This window comes from Periophthalmus magnuspinnatus, chromosome 19 (assembly GCF_009829125.3).
Source record: "Periophthalmus magnuspinnatus isolate fPerMag1 chromosome 19, fPerMag1.2.pri, whole genome shotgun sequence".
In the NCBI taxonomy this organism is placed as follows: domain Eukaryota; kingdom Metazoa; phylum Chordata; class Actinopteri; order Gobiiformes; family Gobiidae; genus Periophthalmus; species Periophthalmus magnuspinnatus.
The window spans coordinates 10,862,887-10,880,198 of NC_047144.1; the positions used below are offsets into that span (position 1 = coordinate 10,862,887).

The 17,312-nt window shown below is 39.0% G+C and overlaps 1 protein-coding gene across 4 annotated transcripts in view; it reads left to right on the forward strand.

Annotated features, from left to right (window-relative positions):
- The window catches only part of LOC117386816 (PH and SEC7 domain-containing protein 1-like), a 48,892-nt gene that overhangs the window by 1,584 nt on the left and 29,996 nt on the right, over window positions 1–17,312 (forward strand). For 2 of the 4 annotated variants that reach the window (XM_033984176.2, XM_033984178.2), the window contains exons 2-6: window positions 5,267–7,284; window positions 7,709–7,826; window positions 8,329–8,652; window positions 9,731–9,950; window positions 10,756–11,229. In XM_033984176.2, the coding sequence (XP_033840067.1) occupies window positions 5,530–7,284; window positions 7,709–7,826; window positions 8,329–8,652; window positions 9,731–9,950; window positions 10,756–11,229 (2,891 nt within the window). In that variant the 5' untranslated portion in view covers window positions 5,267–5,529. Of the gene's footprint in view, window positions 1–5,266; window positions 7,285–7,708; window positions 7,827–8,328; window positions 8,653–9,730; window positions 9,951–10,755; window positions 11,230–14,425; window positions 14,955–17,312 lie in introns of those variants that run through there. The other 2 variants (XM_055229539.1, XM_055229540.1) reach the window with 1 other exon arrangement.

Consider the following 17,312-nt stretch of genomic DNA (forward strand, 5'->3'; position numbering starts at 1 on the left):
ACAGAAATCTGCCAAAACATAAGACAAATGGGAAAAGACAGATAACAACAACAGTTTGTTCCAGTTGCATTTTTGATCAGCACTGCAGCATTTTAAGAATTCATTATGAATGATATATTGTACCCAATATTCAAATTTTGCATCTTCAAAACATTTACAGTTTTCAATTACTTGATATATTGCCCACCTTTTGCCTCAATAATATAACAATGCAAAAGCTCATGATTAGTCATGTTTTCACTTTCATGATATTGGATCCTCCTGATGTCTATATGGGCCACTCTCAATCACCCATGCACCAAATGTATGAAACTGGAAAGAGGAGGAGGGCAGGGGCATCCCATCTTTTTATGAGCATCCTTTGGTCTCACTGTGCCTCTCTATGAGTCAGACTGCGTTTCTCTTTTGTCTAATCGCTGTGAAAAGTGAAAGCTTTTTTCTTCTGATCAAATGTGGTTTTTTTTAGCTGCAAAATACCACTTCGACACTCACTCTTTTGTTTCCTTTCCTCTCTATTTCTTGGTGGGTAATGATAAGGTACAGTGAAAGTGAGTGAGGGCAGTGCGGGTTTGAATGCATTACATCATCTGGTTCTTACTGTATGATGTGTATTAGCCATAGGAAATCAATAATTACAATGATCAATAGAAGGAAGTAATAAAGCAAGCTAGGGACATCTCATGTTACAAAGTGTCTGTCCCTCGTCTCTCATTAAGTGAATACTTCTCACTGTGTTACTCACTACCTTAGGTTAGCACGTGCTGAAATTATTGCTGTAACAAGCAGGAGCTAAGATTAGCCGCTCACACTCCAGTCGAATGGAGAGCAGGAAGCTAAGATTAGCGCTGCTCCATAGACAGGATTTAATTACCTGTGTGATGTTCCCGCCCTCCCCATCTGAGCGGGGTTATCTGTGTGCCCCTGTCACATTCACCTGTTTTTATGGCTCACGTTTAGGAACAGTCTATCACCTGGAGGACGTCAACAGGCTGAGTCATCCTCGAGGAGCAGCTGCGGTCTAGTGTTGATTAAGAGGCTCAGTGTTGGCCCTTCAAAATGTGTCGGGAAACTTCGAGGCGCTTCTGTTTGTGGATTAGAAACAACACTGACGTACTGTGTGGCTTAAGTGTTTGATTTTATTGTGGTAAAACATTGTCTCTTGTATCTGCAAAATTTTAGTTTGTCGTTTGTTTGTTTTTTACAGTTTTTGATAGATTTTTTTTTTTTTTTTTAATGACTTATGCATCTTTAGCACACTTTACTGCAATGCCCTACTCGTCATGAGATTTGCAGATCAGGAAGATGAAAAGATTGTCCAAAAACTGTTGTGTCCTTTGGCAATAAAGAAAAAGCTACTTGACAAATTGAGTTCATGATGAGATGCAGAAGGTTTTTAAGGTATGATTTATATTGCATTATTTACTTACAGTGCACAACAACAAGTAATTAGTAATATAACATAAATATTCAGATTGTATGTTGTTGATTGCATTATGTGATTTCTGCAGAGTAAGTCAGGGTGGCAGCTAGTGAGTGGTAATTGTTTGTATTTTTGCTTTTGGCACAAGAATGAGCTCCACCTGAGAATTGGCCAAGTTGGATGTATCTACAGCACAAGGGTTGGAAGACAGTCGTGGACTATACAGAAAAGGCCAGTTTATTGTTAATGTGTGAGTTAATTGTTGTGCAGTTAACAAGCTTTACAATCATCGTACCTTGATCATAATTGCTCTGTTAAATCTATCTATGTTTGATGAACTTATTAATGTCTGTCCACAATGGGGGCAAAGTGAGTTAAGTGTCGTGCCCAAGGACAAAATGACAGCATTCATCTGTGTAAGTAGTTCTGACCGCTCAACCAATGATGTTTATATTGAGAGCAGGAGTCCAACCGGCACCCTTCAGATTAGTAAACAAGCGCTCTACCAACTGAGCTACTGTCGTTCCTAGACAGTTAATTATTGCGGCCCAACACAAAAATTGTCAGATTTCTTCCTCCAAAGTCTAAAGTCCTAACCACATGCTTTCACTGACAAAGGATTGCCTAAAAAAGCAAAACAAAACAACAAAGCATAGCACTGGCACCTGAAATGACATAATCTCTCTTTCTCTTGATTAAAATTCAGTTAATTGCACAGCCCTGCTTTAAACTTTCTATTTAATTCTTAGTATTTACCATAACAGACAGACTTTGTTTAGGTTCTCTGCTGTTCTGTTACCGCATTGTGTTTCTCGCAGTAGTCTGGCCCTATGCCAACTCCTCTCTGTCCTTCACATACTCTACACATCTCCCTCCTGCTCCTCCATCTCCTCCAGTCTTATCTAACACTTTCATCGACATGCTTCCATCTTTCACTCTCCCTTTACTGCCAAGCTGGCATGGCATCATGTATTATCTGGTACGGGCTTCTTATCTATGTACAATCAATGCAGTGTTGTCTTACAGGGCCATTTCTTGACACATGATCTTGGTCAGATTTGAGTCTCCTGTCTCATTTAGGATGGAGCAAAGTGCTCTCGCCCTACAGTATAGTCATTGTGGTCATTCTCACACTCTTTAGACAATAGTAGCCTGTGGAGTAACAAGTAGTGATAAAGGCCTATTCAGTAAAAGGTGTAGACATGGGAATTAGATGTGTGAAAACAACAATAAATGTGTGAATGAGAAGGTACTAGCAAATTTGAGTGTTACTATAAAAACAAGAAGAGTTTGAGCCTTGTTACAATCAGGGCTGTCAAGATTATTCAGTTAATCAATAATCACAATAATTTTGGTCACAGTACAATCATAAAATAAATACAAAATAAATAATAATTGTGACAAATTTTAAGCAAAATTAAGTTAGTAATTCAATTCACTCTATACTCCCATTAAGTTAACCTAAATGTTAAAGCAGACTTATTATGCAAAATCGACTTTACCCTCTCAAAGTTGTTTTCGTGTGAGTGATTCGTGCATGTTTGAGGCAATTTTTAATCACTTATTTTCAATTCGCCATATTGCCGCTCTATCTCCATTTCCACCTCCACCGGCATATACCCACTGCTCTGTACTTACTTTCTTCTTGTTTTTTTTGTTTGTTAATTGTTGATAAGCGTAGGATTTGTCAGCGTCATTTTGGTACAAATGAAACAAAAAATCCGGTACTCACTAGCGTGATCTGCAGCCATCCATAGAAAGGGCCAACAGCAACATGGCTCTGATTACGTTTATGGCGGTGTCAGCTCCCATTAGGCACCTCAGTTTTCTAACATGAAGCCAGTGGACTTGTTTTCTTTATTAAGTCATTTTAGAAGAATATTGTGATTTAAAATGTGCAAATTATAACATAATGATCCACCGGTGTCATAGATTATATCTAAACAGAAGCACAAATAGGTCTTCTTTAAGTGCTTTTTCTTCAGCTGGTTAGTTCACCCCAGTTACCTTACCATGTACAAAGTTTGATTTTATAATTCTAGCACTCAAGTATTGAAGACGTATAAGAGAGAATTTAAGATTTCACTGTTATTTGGTCATGGTGAGAAAAGCATGAATAATAAATACATTGTGATACTTGTGATGATATCTGAAGCAAAAACAACATCAAAACATCAAAAAGGCAAAATACTTCACCATTTCCAGCCTGGTCCCTCTCAAGTTCTCTTTGTCCTATCAACTTTAGTTCTCGGCGAGCGGTTTCTCCCTGTCACCATACGGCACCTGCAATCTGCTGCTGTTGGCAACCGTCACAAGTTTAGCATCCTCGGTCTGGTCTGCTCACTGCAGTTTTGTTTGTGTGGCCATCTTGGTGGGAAATCTACAACAAGACAGTTACATTATTTGTCCATTTACTAGAATGTGTAGAATTATAATGGGACTGATTTAGGAATTCTGTCTTATTAGGAAATTTATCACAGATTTCAAAAAGACAGTTATATTATTATTGTCCATGGGTTACAACATATAGTTATATGTGATTTATTTAGGAATTTCCTTAAGGTACATGACATAATAATTGTGTTTATTAGTATTTTGTATAAGATCATCAGGTATAACATTATGACCATGAATCTTAGGATAAGAAAATCTTTGACACGGTTGGGAAAATTTTGTGTAACTTGGAGAAAAGCATCAAAGTGGCAAAAACTAAACAATTTAAAGATATTTACATAAGACAGACTCTGAATAACAAAAAATCTATACAAAAGTCAAAATACATACAAAAACTATAGGAACATACAGCCTACCATGTACCATGTGAAAGCTTATTTATCTAATACATGTAGATAAGAAGTAAGAAGAAGGTAAGAGTGGTAAATGATGGGAGTCTAAACAATATGCCTTATTATTAAGTTATTGCATGTTTTATAATTTATAATTTCTGCATTTATTTATTTACATGTTTTGCACCACTGTTGCATTTAACAACACCATTATTGTTTCCACTGGATAATCTCTCTTCTTATCCCATATTGCCCTGACAAATGCATTTTTAATGACCGGTACTTCAGTAAATCCACTTTGGGTTTAGGAATGGACTGAATTGTCATCGTTCTTGCCTTGTCATCACCTTATTTTAGTCAGAGAAGAGAAAGTGAGGGTTTTCTGCTTCCTTACTCTCTGAGATGAGCTCATGTGACAGACAGCTACAGAGTGAAACATGACAAGGGATGTACACACAGCCAGGTTGTTTACAATGTGGCCCTGAGTGCTTTGCAAGGTGCATTTTTAGCCAATTGACCCATGTTTTGAAGGTGTACTATGTAACTTTTCTGGTGGAGGTGCATGGAGAAGTTAGTGCTTTGCATTAGATATTCCACAGTATAACATCAAAATATGTAACTTGCATTTATTTAGTAACATGTTTTTATGACTGAAAAATACATTGAAAAACACAGTGAGTGATATGTAACTTGGCTCACAGATGTCACCTGCTCACCCCCATGGACATAGGTTAAGTTTAATGTGATACTGTGAAACATTCCACGCAAACCTTCTCCATGGAGACAAGCAGGTGACATAAGCTATAACAAAAATGTTACACAGTGTACCTTTAAGGCAAGAACCAAAATAACCACTGAAAAGACTAGTAAATCTTTTTTACAACATTATTTTAAGATTCTATTTTTAGCAGGAAAAATTTGATTACTGTCACTATCCAGAGATGCCAAAAGAAAGGAGAAAACACGAGTAGGATGAATCAGCACAGTAAAAATAGCAGTACTCCAGGTCAAATGGCCCATCTGCTAGCAGTAGATTACAGTTTGCCTTTCTTATTCACAGGTATGAAGAGGAGTAGACCACTGCAGGTGTCCCAGGGCTATTCTGTCCTCTGGCCATTCCTCCTATGTGTCTACACATGCCCCCAGGACAGCTATAAAGGATGATCTGAAAATACATTGACACAACATTGCGCCCCAGAAGTACTGTCACAAAAAATCTAACTTTACAGTTTGTTTTGGTTGGTCTCCAAGTCTCTACTCTGCTCCACTTTTTCTTGCACTTTAATCTCGTCTGCGTCCCCATTTCGTTGCTCAGAGGAGGTCATGTCCCAGTCTGGAAAAGTCCTTCATCTGTATGTGGAAGTGAGGTCTGCCCCAGATCAGAAAGCAGAGAGAAGCGAGGAGGACAATCCCACGGAGCTACTTTCAAAGCTAACAAATCCGACCAAAACCTCCACAAGTCACTGTTTAGCCCAAGAGCATGCTCAAAAACAATCTCCTTCAAAACATTCAGTCAGTTTTCAGCTCCAAAATTCACCAAAAGTTGTGAAATCCTGGACCTCACCTTGCCACAATATTCAATCTCCACAATGCTACGCCTCACCTAAGTGTATAAAAAAGGAAGACGTCAGCGATAGACAACGATCTGTTGTTACTTTTAGCTATGTTGAGAAATCAAATGTTAAGACAATAGAAAGTCCAATAAGAGACCAAAGTCATTTTCGCAAAAGATTAAGCGATCCAGTTTATTTCAGCAGCCCTACTTCTTCTTGCAGCTCAAGCCCTTACAGATCTCCAGGTCACCAGCACTATCTTCCCAGACAAGCACCTGTTTTTGACCCCATTGGGAGGGCAGCTACACAAAGAGCGGTCGAGGAGTTTGGTTCTCCTTTATTGAGAATCAAACTAGCTCACGCACTTGAAAACAGTGACTATTTATATAACCGAAAACCGTGTTGTCAATCCTGGGCTGGCTCACCTCTTTACAGAAAACAAATGCACTCACATGTGGAATTGCAGAGCCCTCGTCACCTCTTACAAAGCTGTCCCTCTAGTCAAAGGCAATTTGACAACCCTCCGATGCATGGCACTGAAAAAGTAGAAGGAATGAACCAATTAAGTGAAAGTAAATCACCGGTGAATAGTCCAGAGGTTGCACGAAAGCTTGTAGAAGAGGTCATCAAAGTTTCTGCTAGTTTAGTTGCAGGAAATTGTTCACCGTTGCACAATCCAGCATCCAGTGCAAAGCAGTGTAAAATGAATATCCCTTTAACAGAGCAGCTCACTCCAACCAACTCAAACCAGCCTGAAAACTCACAAAAAGCAAACAATGACACTAAGCCCATCGACTGCCACCAAAAATACCAGCATCCAAGCTCGATCCACTCTTCACCTGCCATTCCTTCTCGTTTGGTGCGTCCCGTTAACCCTCCCGCCGAAACTAGCTCACCAGTAAGGGACCCAAGACTAAGCCAGGGGGAACTCCGCGCTCCTGATACCCCAACATTACACCGCTACCAACCTCCACAGTACATGGGTGATGTGTGGACTCCTCGCTTGGATTTGAGAGACGATTTTGAAAAGGGAGACTGTACAGAAATAGCACGCAGACTGTTTATCAATGAAAATGTAGAGGAAGCACCTGTAAGTTGGACGTCCAGGCAGCAATGGGGCAGTGATGAGGTGACAAGCCCAAGACCGAGCCCCGAATCTGGGTTTGTGTCGAATAGCGATACCTCGACGACTCCGCCACCTCAAACAGACAAGAAAGGAGCATTTCTTAGTCCCAAAACTAGACAAAAACGAGCTGAGCAAAGACGAAGGGAGATTTTGCTTTTGGGACCTGTGGTATTGGACTCACCCGATGAGGATGAGGGATGTGATGAAGATGTCGCAGGACAGGGGCAGAGTGGAGATAAAGACAGTCCAGGGGAAAATGGAGGAGGAGTGGCAGGGTCTTCTTCACGCAGCTCCAGTGGGGTGACAGGCAGCTTTGGTGACCCGGACTGTGTGTCACCCGAGTCTAGCCAGTCGAGTCGCCATAGCAACGAGACGGGGGCAGTGACCTCAGGAATACAGGTATGCACAGGTGTAAAGATCAAATCATTGTTAATGCTAATCATGCTAATCTCATAACTTATTCAACATTTCATGCAACAGTTAATATTCTGCGATACTCCTTTGATTCAATAATCATTTTCCAACTACAGTATCTTAAACAATTTGCTTGTCATCTAGGCTTTTTTTTTTTTACACTGCCACTGTTCAATAAAATTCAAATTTCATGGATAATATAGCACCATAAATGCAAATGAGGCTTATACCACCAAAAGTCTACTGGACTACACGCCTAGTTGCCCTTTTAAATGGTAATCTAACCTTCGGTTGATTATTATTCTGCTAAAATATAGAGGGACCTGTAAGAATCACAATAAGTGCCTAGCTTTTGTTGTTGTTGTTTTCAAATACATGTTGAATATTTATGTTTAATTTCATCCTCCAGACGGACAGCGGCAGTGCAGCTCCCGTGCCCTCTCTCCACTGTCAGAAGATCGCCCGGGCTAAGTGGGAGTTTCTGTTCGGGACCCCCGCTGAGGAGGCTGCTGGCAGGAGGGAGAAGAGTAAGAATATTTAACACAGTTTTCTGTCATCTATGCAGATCAGTGCTCTTATGTTATCAAAGCTAAACCTGGGCCATACTGTCCCAGCAGAGCCCCCATGGGAAAGCCTTTTGTCTGTTCATGTTAGAGGTCATCACAGCCAGTCATCTTTTATATCTTTTTTCTTTCTATCCACTTCGCCCATACTGACTAACTTCAACCAGTTAGTTCCTTCTATAATTTAAATATTCCCCTACATGAAATAATAAATATCATAAGAATCAATTATATGTTTGAAATTTTAAAACATTTATACATGACAATTGTTTTCATCTCAATTACTGCAATGGTTGATCTTAGAATATCATGGCATTAGATGTACCATACCTACCACAACGTTAAATGAATGGCCATATCTGAGTGCAGGTTCTATACCTTCTAGACGAGAATACACATAAATTCCTGTATTGCATTGCATTACATCCAGCCCATAACAATAAATCTTGTGTTGCTTTTTGTCCAGATGGCATTGAAGCCGCCACAGCCCCTCCTAGTGGTAACTCCAGTGAATCACCCACTCCCACCCCTCCCTCGTCCTTGCCTCTGCTCTCAGCCAATCACGAGGTGCAGCATGTGGAGGTAGAGCTGGTGACTCCTCCCCCCGCTGTGGTCGGGACATCCCCTAAAACGGGCATCATTCGTCGGACCCTGAAGTACTCTGAAACAGACCTGGATGCTGTCCCCCTGAGATGCTATAGAGAGACAGACATAGATGAGGTGCTAATGGGCGAGCAGGATGATGCTGACTCTGCATTTGGGAGTAACCGCAGTGTGCAGGGGAACTCAGGTAAAGAGGTGTTAATATTCACACTAATACACTGGAACAAACTAAAACAGAATGATGGAGCCAAGTACCAGTGATGGTGGTTTTTCAATTATCACATGGCAAAGGCTGCAATTCTTTAGATAACAGAATGTCTTCTGCAAAGATAAAAATATCTTGTTTTGTATAGAAAAATCTTATTGTACCTGTAAGTTAGACCTCTGCCAACATGTTCTGAAATGCATGGGATTCCTGTAGTAATTACCAGTTCTTATTTCAGTCTTCTCTCAAAAGTTGATGTTGTTTACAAGGTGCGCTCTGAACAGAAACACTTCACATCATGTCAGAAAAATCACAAATGTAACTATTTTTCTAAATTTTTCAGCCAGTCTCTGGAGCACAAACAAGATGTTTTTTGACATAATGTTTTAATGAGCAAAGTTTGCTGCCATCCATGTGTACATGATACAACTTTTCATAAATTTTTAAAATAAAATTCATAAACCTTTTTTTATGATGTCAGATTCTCAGATGGGGACAAGAGCAAGATTTTCCTATCATAAAATATCTAAAAGTTTGAACACCTATAATTGGCAAAAAGCAGCATTTTAACAATTTTCAGTTATTAGTGTCATTGAAATACCCAAATGATCAAGGTAATCACACAGTTTGTCTTCTCACCAATGAACCTTGAATGAAGTAATGGAATCTTACATAATGCATCTACTGTCTCCTACTCTGAACAGCTATTATAAACTATTTTATTCAAGAGCTGTACACACATCATAGCTACAACTTTACAAGACTATATAAATAATGACTGGAGAGACTTTAATATCAGGCCTATATTGCACTTTAGGTGCTTTGTTTGCACTACTGAAGTGGTCCCACACTTGGTATTTGCCACAGCTGCCTTGGAGCTGACTGACAGAAACATCGCAGGTATTCTGTGCTATCAGCCTCTGTGACCACCACCACCTGCTATGATCATTATAATCTGCTCCTTTAAAATACTCTCAACAAGTCCATATGCAAAAGTAGAAATCACAAAAAAAGCCACAGAATTTTATTAACGTTTGTAATTTGTTACTTTCAAATCTAGGTATTGGCAGTAGTCCTCTAGGGGGCGATAATCCTAGGACAGATGGAAAGAATGGAGAAAACAAAGAGCAAGAGGAGGAAGAGGAAGATGATGAAGATGAAAGTGAGGAGGAGGAGGATGAAGAGGAGATAGTGAGCTGGGCCAGTGTCCGGATGCAAGGAGATGAGCGGAGGAGACTGTACGGGTCCCGGGACAATCCTGAGGTGTTTGAACCCAACAGGTGATCAATGCAAAACATGTTAACTTACACAACACACATAAACAAGTTAAGTGACATTGTGCAAAGACAGAGCTCACTGCAGAAACTTAATTATTGTTCAGACATGTGTAGTTAGTGTTAGCAGCCAATATACAGGTTTGCTCACATTCAATTATATGACACAGCTGCTAAAACTTAAGCTGCTAAATTAGATGTTTTTTTGTTTTTTTATTCATTCCTATTTATTTTGGTTAGTCACTTTAAGCTAGAGAGGTTACTCATGCTGATGTGAAAATATAAAAACAAAACTTATAAAAGCAATATTATCACAATAAAGGTGTATATTAAATCTAAACTGTTCAAGGATCTATTTTCTTTCTTCCCTTTTTTTGTTCAGTGGTAAATTCTTTATTAGCAAATTTGTTCATACTGAGTTATAATGAAAAAAACAAGTGACAAAAATGTTCATGTTGTTGACATGACAAATCATTACAAATACTGTACTTTTTTGAGTGAAGCTTATTGGTAAGATTGCACCTAAAATACATAGTTTTGAGCTATAGATCAAATATTGTTTTAAGTTGTCTTTTCACCATTACAGGCCATTGCTGGAGTGAGCCTTGAATGTATAATCATGCTTTCTTTAATGAGATGCATCTATATATAGACTGACAGAAGTGAATAGTATAACTTTTAAATGTCCACTTTTAAAGTGACCACAGAGGCCTCTCCCATTCCCACTCTTTATTAAAAATGTAGTGGGTGGTTTGAGGCGCACACAGCAATGCTTTTGGTATGCGTCAAAGTCTCTCCTCCCTTTGCTTAGGTCAGAGGAAACTTTTTTTGACAACCACCACCCAGCCCTGAAATCCCCAATCCTAGTCTCTGGTCCACGGCTCTCGGCGGAAGACACATTCAGTCGTCACTTTGAGAGCATCATGGAGTCACACCGAGCTAAAGGGACGTCCTACAACAGCCTGGACAGCGAGGAGATCCTGACTTCAACCACTCAGACTGTTTTGACCTTTGACCTTCCAACTCTGACCCCTGCCATCCACGGGCCGGTGTGCCAGAGCGCTAGGCAGATTGTGCAGCTGAGTTTTGCCCCTTTGGCCCATGATGAGAGGCCCAGTTTGTCAGACTCTATCTTCACTATGGGAGGGGGTGGAGATTCGGACGCGACCAGGGCCCCCTCCAGTGAGAGACTGAGCAGTGGGTCTGAGGGCACCCCACCACGCAGAAGAGAGGCGGAGCACATAGGCAGCACCTGGTACAGCAACTCGTCCTTCCCACTGATCAGGTGAGTAAAAACACACTATACACTAAACATACTTTATACTAACATTGTCGCACATACAGTAATATTTTATTGTTCAGTAACAAAATACACTTGGATCAGTTGCCTTACAATATGCACTATTTTTTTCAATCAGATATCCTTTCTGCTATAGCCTTTCTCCATTTTTTATCATCTTAGAACTAGCTCTAAAGTACTTAGATTTACAGGTTTATACAACATATAAAATGCAACTCCACGTTGTGGTAAAATGTAATATAAGAGGTAGGCGCCAGTACAATGCAGTATAATTTCAATACATTTCTCTAATCATCAAAGAAGTTGCAGCACATGAAGTAGTCATAGTAACGTTAGCCATAGTTGTTACTATTTATTTATTTAGTTAGGTTGTAGGTAGGTGAACTATGTAACTTTTCTGGTAAAGGGTCTGCTCTCATGGAGAATGGTTTAATGGTATTACACTGGTCTATCTTGCATTTATTCCATTACAGGTGGGTTTTTTTTGCTCAAAATAACTTGGAATAACTTGTCTTTTTACTGTCAATGGCGTCGCCTCACAGATTCGACCTGTGACTTGCCCTGGTGGTGTCACCTGCTAGTTTTAAGGATGACAGATAGGTTTAATGCCATATTGTGGAATATTCCTGCTAAAACAATAACATCACCACGGAGACAAGCCAATGCTGAACTCTCTATACATTTACAGTTACATAGTGCCCTTTAATTTAATGGTTTGTGTTGCAGTTGTAAATAACTTTATTTGCAGGTCTGTGTAAGCCGCTGTGTAACTTTACTTGTATTGTCTGTGTAATCCCTCAGTTGTCCAAGTATGATCCATAGTAAAAGAAAAAGTCTATTCTGTCACCTTTTTGTTTACAGTTTCTGTTAGCTAGATCTATTAAACTACACTAAGTGTGAACTGTGCCTGAGTCATATTTTGCATAATCATTCAGGCCCCTAATTAGGGCCCAGAACTGAAGCACTGGCTTGGATGGGCAGCAAAATGTCTTCACTCAATTTTTGTCTAGTTGACAGAATTGCAGTGTATTCAGTTGAACTAAAACAACTGCAATTAAACTTGAAGTTCTTAAAATAGGTTTTGTTCATTGTTGCACTAATTGAGTTAAAGTCTGCCAAGAAACACCAAGATTTCTAGAATTCATTGTGTGATGCTATTTTAATGTTTGTTTGTCTTTTCGGTCACTACCTCCCTAATGGGCTGCTGTCATTGCCGGATAAGCCTGCCTCTGTCTGTGTCATTATCCTTGCATAGAGAAGTGCTGCAGTGCTATTATAGACCTAAGCTTAGACAGTGAAGGTCGCTCACAAGGCTGTCCCTGCTGTCCGCACACCACGACTCACACGTGTGGTTTATGTGGTGTGATGTGTGCATGCATACAAGTGTGTTTCTAATATGGCCTTATTAACATGCAGAATATGTGTGTGAAGATCATGTAGCGCAGATGGCTTCCTGTGGGCTGCAGTGAAGAAGGATCACCTTGACTGTTGCAAACTCATTGTACACTTTGAATCAACTTTTCTTTTACTCAAGCAATGTTTTTATACATCCATTTACTTCTTCTCACGCAATTTGTTATCTTTTTTTAACAGTAAAGTACAGTAATTAAGGTGATCGCCTCAAATTGAAGAAAAAGTGGGAAATGTTGAATGTGGTGAGACGTAGAGGGACAGAACGGGGAATTTTAAGCTAACAGATAGTAACTGCATTAACATTGTATGTTTTCTGTTTTTATTAATTGTAATGCATAGAGAGAGATTGGAATAGATGCTGACATATTTACATCCCTGAAAACCAGTACACACAAAAAGTGTTGATGTCTTAGTGAAAAAGTGGGACATTCTCTAAATAAGTGAGATGAGGGACAGAAATAGCAACTTTCTTCTATATTTTACTATGTTAATTGAGCTCTATCCACTAGCATTACATTAAGGTTTCTAAAACAATAAAAATGCATTCTGTTATATAGTAGTTAGAATGTTTAAATAATAACCATTGTCTTTATTATCAGTGAAATGGGGCTGTATTCATTTGCATAACAGTATAGTCGATATTGCTTTGAAATGACCTATTCCCTGGGCTTTAACTTCCCTAATGAGAGTGCAGCTTCTTTTGTTTCTGAATGTCATTGGAGTTAAACAGCACTGCAGAGGCTGCGCTGTATTCAGTCAGCTTGTTGCTGTGACCACTAGAGGGCAGAACAACACAGCAGCCTGGTTTACTGTAGTACACCTTCCAATATTTTCTTGGCTTAGATTACAGTTGGTTTAAAATGACCAAAAAAATCTATGTACAGATGTTTTAGTTTTTTGTTTTAGTTTTTAGTTTTAGTTTTTTTTTTGTTTTTTTTTGAAAAATATTGCATTATTAACTGGGGTCGGTCTTTGAGTGCCAAAACCCGGTGCCCTGGTAATAACTCTGGTAACAACTTTTTTAAATTTCTTTTATTGACCCGAGTAACATTAACAAGAAATAACCAAACTCAAGCCCCCACGGCAGTATGAGGAAGAATATGTATGTTTTTATTTAGTCTTGGAGCTCTATTCTATATAGTTTAAATCTTCAGGAAATAAAAGTGCGTGTGGAATTCCCCCTGAAATATTTAATTTCACTCGGCACAGTCCACCTTCACTACAGTGCACCATGATAAGACTCGCTGTATGAGAATCTAATCAGGGTACTTATCCGTCAAGGCCAGATGTATTTGTGTTCCTCTTATCTCACATTTTTATAATCTGGCAACTCTTTAGCAAAACCTCCAAGAAATGAAAGCATATTTTTGAAGCCTGGTTTGATGAAAGTTGGAATTTCACTGGTGTGCCCCTTCCCTCTGCCTCTCCTCTTTTCATAAAGTCTGGCCCGTTGGACAGTAGCTCATTGTGCAGAGCTGGGAGGGGAGGGGGTTAGCATTTTGGCTAAAACTGACACTGGGTTTTCTCTCAGGACCTTTGATTATTAAGATAACATTTCTAACAGGTGGCTAATTTACACCCCTGGCTAAATCTCTATGACACAATACAATGAGTAAACAGGCACCGAATAGCAGCTGATATGTGATGAAAAATACACACCCTTTGCTGCAAGTTAAACCCTGATATCTTTAATGTTTATGTTCTCTGCGGACACCAAAACAAGACAGACTAGAACCGGTAAAGCTCTCAAATGGGGTGGTTATATGGACCTACTGACTGTGTGTAATTGGAGATGCAAAGGGAACAGGAATGAATGAAGGAAATAGGAAGAAGGAGGCTGGACTATACGCTGGTTAGTTTTGGGGTAGTGGACAAGCCAAGGTTTATGCCAAGCTTTTGGAGACAAGGTCAGTAGGGGACAGAGGGAGTTTACTCAGTGGAAAAGGGAGAGTGGGAGGAGTAGAAAACAGTATTCTGGGAAGAAAATCTGCTTTTTTACTTTGGGGGAAGACGAAGAAAGCATGCTGTGAAGATCAGATGACAGCAAACACAGGAGGAATTTTCACATAGGTTTGCAGCAGTTCAATGAGTGATATGCATTGAGGTCGAAATTGCGGGATAGGGATGAGGTCTGTATATGGGCCAAGGAGGAGAAGTGGTAGTGGAGGGGCAAGACCGATTTTAGTGCAAACAGCTGGATATAGGAGAGAGATGAGGACCACGTCAGTTATGAGCTGTCAAAGGGAGATGGCTCGTGTAGAGGAGCGAAACTTACAGGCAAAACGTTCATTTCGCAGGTAAGACTCCACCCACAAACATTTGAATGACTGTTATAGATTTGAATAGTTAACAGGGGTGAAAATGTTATATTTAGTCAGGTTAAACTAATTTTGTATGTGGCGTACACTTAAAAATGTTTTCACTCTTTGGATATCTCAGATAATGGTGGAACAATCTGCCTCCACAACTGAGGTCTCTTACTTCCCTTGACTCCTTTAGAATGGCTCTGAAAACTGACGCATTGATTCTACAGACACTGTGTTTATGTTGATGATTATATAAGATGGACCTATGGGGGGTGGGGAGGGACGTGTGCAAAGTTGTCCTGTTTTTTCTATTGTATTGTCATGCATTGTCTTGTTTTATGTGTTCTTGTCAAACTGTGTGTTTGTTAACTGTTTACATGTTGTATGTTCTTGGTCCCCCATGAAAATGAGATGCAGCATCTCAGGGGGATTACCATGAATAAATTTAAATTTCTAAGTCCAAGTAAGTTGACCTATTTGTTACTTGATTACATCTCACAGTAAGCAAAAAGGTGCAACCAAATTTATGCTTATGTGTTGACCAACTCATTTTGGTGTGAACCTTTGTTATTTCATCTACAATTTTTAAAATGCTCAACAGCAAATTTTATTGCAAGACAAGTCCAACTATAATTGCAGTAATTTTTTTTTTTTTTTTTTTTTTTGCAAATTATGAAATGTATTTTAGCTACTCTAGACTCTATACATGGCAAACAAAATGGACCAAACCCATTAAATAAACACAGTATGGGATGAAGGAGCTCTGCCTGGTTAGTAGCACACAAGTTTAAAATGATCTAATATGATTCTTCAGTTACCATGTGGGATATTGTTTTCTCTAACAAAAACCTTTGGGGAAGTTAGTCATCTGGATCAAGAAAAAAAAAAACCTCCCTTTGCAACTTCCCAGAAGATCACCGTTTAATCTTGTAAGAATATGTAATAGTAGATCATCACAATCCTAAATGTCCTGCTATTGGCTTGTTACTGTTGACGTGGAGACTGGTTTGTGTTTACACCATAGTTACCCATTAGTAATTCCTGGTTACTTTTTTAACCAGATAGCTTGTGTTATTGTGACTGTTGCTTGGTGCCATTCACTTAGTCGATTCACTTGATAATAAGTGTTATTGAGTGCCAACCCTGGAGACTGTTGGTTTTCTTGACTTGTTTGAAACTTGTGAAACCCTCTCTCAGGAAGTGTGGTCGTTTGGCACTTTCTGTATTCAGCTGCTGGACTGTCATTGTGTTTGCACTGGCTGGTGTGACTGGAATGGTTAGTAGATGCTTTATAATGGGCTCATCTTTAACCAAACAAATCATGAAGTTAAATAGACATAGATTTGTACAGACTCGTCATCATTGCACCTGTTAGTGGGTGGAGTATGTAAGGCAGAACATTTTGGCACGTTGATGTGTTAAAAAACTAGATCTAATTTATATTTTAATTATAAAATACATTAAACATATAATTTTAGACTCCGTAACTGTGCAAACAACTGAATTGTAACAGCAAATTCAGTTTATTTCTAATTGTCAACAGTGAGCTTTGGTCTTTCTAATCGAAACATCCATAGCCAATCCTCCATCAGTAGAAGCATGTGATTTGCAGCAGAGTTCAGACTTGGAGCAAGCAATTGGATTATATAATTTTGGCAATGGCAATGATTCAGTCTTGTTTATGTTCTGGACTTTAAAATTGAAAATGTGTTTTACATTTTTTTAATAAGGTAAATAAAATCACATCAGATAAACTCATGATCAGTCAATGCAAAGAGAAACATCTTTATTAAAGGTCCTATATTACATCAAATGGATTATTATGAGTTTTAATCCCTATAATAATGCTGTTACCTCCTCAAAAACATACCTGGGAGTTGTGTTTTGTTTCATTCGCACATGCTTGAGAAATCCTGTCTACATCTCCAAAGCTCAAAATGCTTTGTTCTACTTTGTGATGACATGTAGTGGCAGTTCTCAAGTTAACAGCTTCCTTTTATTTTTTGTTCAATAGAGATTGGCAGTTTCAGGTCCAAATGATTTATTGATGGTTTATAGAGTATAACAGAGTATAGACATACAATGGAGCATTTCCTGTATTACCACATGACATCACAAGAGGGAACAGTGTTTTCTATTTGAGAGAAGAACTCTAAAGCCGAGCCTAAATATGCAAAATTTGTGTGAATGTGTGAATGAATCAAAACAAAACTCCAGATATGTTTTTGATGAGTGAATAACATCATAACATAGATCAGAAAAGAGTATAATATGGGCCCTTTAATTGTCATATCGCTCAGCAGTACATTATAAGTACAGTAAGAGCATGCAGTAACTGAATTACATATA